At 31.6% G+C, this 5,847-nt stretch overlaps 1 protein-coding gene across 1 annotated transcript in view; it reads right to left on the reverse strand.

The window, feature by feature from the left end:
- The window catches only part of LOC107621234 (cysteine-rich receptor-like protein kinase 10), a 5,227-nt gene continuing 986 nt past the window's right edge, over window positions 1,607–5,847 (reverse strand). Inside the window, exons 2-8 of the mRNA XM_021114297.1 lie at window positions 4,556–5,070; window positions 3,294–3,413; window positions 3,002–3,192; window positions 2,624–2,834; window positions 2,271–2,508; window positions 2,021–2,171; window positions 1,607–1,915 (exon numbers count right to left, since the gene is read on the reverse strand). Coding sequence (XP_020969956.1) covers window positions 1,607–1,915; window positions 2,021–2,171; window positions 2,271–2,508; window positions 2,624–2,834; window positions 3,002–3,192; window positions 3,294–3,413; window positions 4,556–5,070 — 1,735 coding nt within the window. The remainder of the gene's footprint in view (window positions 1,916–2,020; window positions 2,172–2,270; window positions 2,509–2,623; window positions 2,835–3,001; window positions 3,193–3,293; window positions 3,414–4,555; window positions 5,071–5,847) is intronic.

Consider the following 5,847-nt stretch of genomic DNA (forward strand, 5'->3'; position numbering starts at 1 on the left):
GGACTGTCTTTCTTAAGCAGTTTCTTGTTTATTTTTTCGTTATTAGTTGTTGTTTATTTTTTTTTAAGTCACAAAAAAAAACCTTTTCTAGGATGTAAAATTAAACCATGGTCGGAATTTGCTAGGCCCATCTCGGTTTATGAGGAAATAAGAGTGTAAAGGTTTCTTTGCTAGGCTTCTGTTGCAGATGGCATACCTATCTGCCTCATACAACGTTGCATCCGGGTTCTAATCCCAACTGAAACTGGTTGTTGGCTGAGACTGGTTGTTGGTTTAAGAACCCATGATATTCATGGTAGTGTGTGAGTGTGTTGTGTGTGTGCGCGCGCAAAACATGAGACTAATGCAGTGTGTGAGTGTATTGTGTGTATGTGAAACATGGAACTAATGCCTAGGATTAGGGGCTGTCCAATCCACTTGACCCAAAAAAAAAATTCTTGAAATAAGCTATATAAATCGCAATAGTTGGCCACGAATTATTTATTTGAGTCATTTTCAAAGTTTGATTTTAGAGTTTTCAGAGAGGCCAACAAGGATCAAGCAAGAGCGGGGACATGGAAGAAGATCGTGTCTACTGATTAGACGGCGTTGCCTAAGAGTCCGCATTTTCTTCCTCAACAAGTGCAAACGGCCATTGAAATGATGTTTGAGTTTTTATCTTGTACAATTGTCAAAATTAATATACCTTTATACTTGCCATATAAATGAGTTCTATCAATGTTTACAAGTGGCTTGCAATCCTAAAAAGCCTCAAGACGGTCAAAGTACATTATAGATTTATCTGGTTGACTATATTCTATATACTAAGAATTTATCGCGGCAATCCGCTGTAAGATTTCTCCCAATCTCCATAAATTCGTGCTATTGCCTTTTGTTTTGCAAACCAAACATTTATGTAACTAGATCTGAAATTATAACTTGTCTTTATTGCTTGCTGCAATATCTTTATTGTAACCGTAGTGTCGGCCTTAACCAACAGAAAGATTAAAGCACATATCATGTTACCATATATGTAACATAAGCATGGAAATAATGTAGTTTTTTACTATGAAATATTTATTATTTTTTGAATTTTTGTATAATATTTATCAATATCTCTCTATTTACCACAAATTATATCAAAACAGGTAAAGTTTTGCTCTAAAAATTGTTATCTACATAATAATTTTTCATAAATAGACACGTCACAATAGTTAACAATACATATAAATACCACCATTAAGTTTTACTAAATAAATTAACAGAAAGATATAAGGTGTTCACGTTTGCAACATACACTACTTCGATACTCTAGTTAGTAGTCATAAACGTATCTGGGTATACAGCTTATGCACAATTATTTTTTTTACACCTGTTATCCAAACCAAACACTTAAATCAATTGATCGGTTTTCACCCAAAATAGCTCAAATTTTTGTTAAGGAGTAGTCTAAGTAGTAGGTTTGTGGGTAAACAAATAGATACAACATACTCAATCAACCAAAAAAGAAATTAACACTATATATTTGAATGATGAGTAGAACTAGAATCTACTACAGTACAACAAATTTAAACAATAATGATTCATGATTACTTAAACAATTTTTAAAATAGAACACTTATACTGATTATCTAGGTAGAATATTTGAAATTGATACTTCATTGACCAAAGGATCCTTATCAAAACCACTTGATGTTGGCTCTTCTTTGATCTTTCTTCCAACTGAAAATGCAGGATGATTAGGAATAGGAAGTGTCATTGTCTCACTTGCTAGCATAACAACCACCGTGGACATTGTCGGCCGATCTACTGCATCTTCTTGTACACACAATAAACCAATATGTATACACCTTGTAACTTCATTTCTTGTGTATTTATTTTCTAATATAGGATCTACTATCTTTAAACATTCTCCTGTACACCATAGTCTCCAACTCTGCACAAACATATGGATATTCATGTATAATAGAACTTAAACTCCTGCATACCTCTTGTAATAGCAAATTATTTTTATGATAACAGTGTAATTAAGGAAACTAACATATTCAAGCAGACTTTGACCATGTTCTGAAACATGGAATTTATTATTCCTTTTGCCACAAATGATTTCTAGTAGAAGAACTCCGAAACTAAAAACGTCGGATTTTACTGAGTATAATCCTTCCATGGCATATTCAGGAGCCATATATCCGCTGGTCAAAAATCAATATAATACTATTAGTTTTCTGTATATATATATATATATATATATATATCCACAGAAAAAAAGGAAAGAGATTAATAAGACATACTAGGTACCCACAACCCTTCTAGTACTGTCTTCGTTCTGGCCTTTTTCAAATGTTCTTGCTAATCCAAAATCTGATATTTTTGGATTCATATCTTGATCAAGTAGAACATTACTAGCTTTCATATCTCTATGAATTACTCTAAGTCTAGAATCTTCGTGTAGGTATAGAAGTCCTCGTGCGATTCCTTTAATAATATTCATTCGAACCTTCCAACTTAGTTGCTTTCGTTTTTCCACATCTGACAACAACACAAGAAATGTTTCTTGACAACATATGCAACAATATATGCAGTAGTCATTCTTGTTATATTTTATCATTCAGCACCAACAACAGTTCTATAGGGAAGAACTTACCAAATAGGTGAAGGGCAAGGCTTGAATTCGACATGTACTCGTATATAAGCAGCTTTTCATTTTGCTCAACGCAACAACCCAACAGTCTCACAAGGTTTCTATGTTGTAATTTGGCTATGAATATTACTTCATTCTTGAACTCATATAAACCTTGACCAGATGTTTTTGAAAGTCTTTTGATGGCAACTTCTGTCCCATCTTGCAAACTTCCCTAAATATATATAGATTTTGCAGAGAAAGAAAAATTCAAGTACAAACAGTCATTTCAATAATTGCCATAATGAGTAATAGTAAAAGAGTAAGTACACAAATTAGTACTTATGAATTTGTTTTGAATAAATTAAGTTTCTAACAAAAACAAATTATATTCAGTGATACCTTATAAACAGGACCAAATCCACCTTCTCCTAATTTGCAAGAATCTGAAAAGTTATTAGTGCTCTGTCGAATCCAAATTAGAGGGACTGTAGGAAGGTCAGCATTCAATGAATCGTCTCCTTGACTTTCTCCTTGACCTTCTTGAGAGTTATAATTTATTGATATAGGAGCGCTCTCGGACAATAATGCATCTATGGATCAACAATTTTTTTTTATCAGTTTATAATGTTTATTGATTAAGGCAAGTACTTAGCTTGAAATGAGTTTAGAGAACTTCAATAGTCTTAGTTACCATTATTTGATTGATTCTTCCTCCATATGAAGTAGATGCCACTAATTAGTAGCACTATTGGCACCAACACACTCACTATGATGATAATCAAAGTTTTAGTCTTACTTGAATTGTTCTTGGCTGCAATAATAGCATAGGTCAAAAAGTTTAATTTGATTGCTCATATGTATCTATATATAGAGAGGACACTCTTGTATTTGGTGTATTAATTAATAAACTCATATATCTTCAATAATTTTGTATAAAATTTTGTTTTTATTGGTTTAATTATTGAATTCGTATTGAGCCTTGTGGAATTTAACAGCTACAAGGAACTAACTCTAACTGAATAACTAATTCTACCAGCAGGTCACTAACTGATTCTATTTTCTAACTAACTTGCATAACTGATTCTGCCAGCTGTCACTAACTAGAATATTTTTTGCCAAATTTTGTAAGAAAATATAAAAAAGAACAATGCTACATGACTAGCAAATATTATTATTTTTGGCCTGCACTTAGCCAGTAATAATTTGCATCGATATTTACAGAAGTTTTGCACACAAGAAGCATTTAATTTGCATCTATATCTACCAGAGTTTTGCACACATGAATTAATTAATACAATATGCACCCACATTTTTCAGAGTTTGCACATATGAATTAATAAAATTTATTTTTTAAAGACAATTTAGTATTTATGCTGGTCAAATGATGGCAAAAAATACTAAAATTTGCTGGTCTCCAAAAGTCTACTAAAAATACTAAAATATGATCAAATAGTTTACTATTACTTTTAGGTATGTTAAAATTAGGTTTAATTACTCTGTTGGTCTCTATAGTTTCGTGAAATTTTCAATTAGGTCCCTATACTTTTTTTCTTTTTAATTGAGTTCCTACATCAATTTTTTTTTCAATTAAGTCCCTCTTAGTAGTAATTAGCTTAATTTTATAGGGACCCAACTAAAAAAAAAAGAATTAGTACAGGGACCTAAATAAAAGAAAAAAAAAAGTGTAGGGACCCAATTAAAAAAAAAATTTTGGTGCAAGGACTCAATTAAAAGAAAAAAAAAGTTTAGGGACTTAATTGAAAATTTTGCGAAACTATAAGAACCAACAGAGTAATTAAACTTTAAAATTATAAATTGTGCGGCAAACGAATCAAAGTGTCTAATTTAAAATTCGTTAGGAACTAATTTGGATGTTTACACTACAAATAACTAAGAAAAATCAAACAATTAAATATATTGCCAAAAAAGATAATAACAAAAATAATTAGTTACCTGAACTAGGCAAGGGAGAAGATCCTTGAATCTTGTAGAACATATAATCATCATACCTTGTCAAACAGCTTGGAGATCCAACTTGCCATCCAACTTTTGAAGCACAGCATTTAGGAACTTGATCCAACATAGCATTCAAACACTGCCTACACTTGTCACTAGTAAGGTCCCTAGTACACTGCACCAATCCATATCTTTTCCCTAATGAACCACCAGCATTGAACTCACCCACTGCATACAACAGGTAATTGTTCTCCGCAGTAGCATTCTTTATCAAAATCTGCATATAAGTCTCTGCTTTCTGGAGTTCTTGTGTGCTGTTGGTGCTGTTCTTGGTCGCAGGAACTTGCCATGATGGGGTAGTTGTAAGATTACCATAGAAGGCATGGTTGGAGTATCTGAATATGCAGTAGTTATACCATATCACTGCTGATGACCTGTTTGGGCAGTGCTGAGGAATGTCTGAGGCTGCAGTCGAGAGGCAAAACTGGCAGAAGGTTCCAGTGACATCACCTCTGCGGATCAGTGACGAATCCAGAAAATTTAAATAACAATTACTGATTACATAAAAGAAATTTGGATTCTCTAAATTTTGTATTTTCATTTTATAGGATAAAGTGTAATTTCTCACCATTAAATGTTTTGGTTTTCTCTTGATCTTACCTATGAAATAAATGGTGATCACACTTTATTATCTAAAGTAAAATTCAAAATTTAGAGAATCCAAATTCGCAAAAATAAATCATGTTTTCTCTTGATCTCACTTATGAAATAAATGGTGAGCTCACACTTTATTCTGAAATTCAAAATTTAGAGAATTGAAATCCGCAAAAATAAATAGAATAAAGTATGATCTTTCACTATTAAATATTTTCTGTCTTTCTGTTTCATTTTTTTTAAGTAAAATTCAAAATTTAGAAAATTTAAATTCAGAATAAAGTATGATCTTTCACTATTAAATATTTTCTGTCTCATTTTTTTAAATAAAATTCAAAATTTAGAGAATTTAAATTCAATTTTTTTTAAATAAAATTCAAAATTTAGAGAATTTAAATTCAGAAAAATAAATGTTCGCCTCTTATTAATTATTCCGCAGAGACTCCCCTGCAAGGCCAGCAACAGTTAGCTTTAACTTAAATGTTGTGGCGTTCTATGTGTTTGAGCTTATGTTTTCTTTTGTATATTTTATTATTTTGCTTTGTTGAATACTTGAATTCCTTTGCTCCACCGTATATACACGTTCGGGTACGTATATATTAATATATATAAGAAGCTTTATGTCATTATCCGAT

This window comes from Arachis ipaensis, chromosome B10, assembly GCF_000816755.2.
Source record: "Arachis ipaensis cultivar K30076 chromosome B10, Araip1.1, whole genome shotgun sequence".
Classification (NCBI taxonomy): Eukaryota; Viridiplantae; Streptophyta; class Magnoliopsida; order Fabales; family Fabaceae; genus Arachis; species Arachis ipaensis.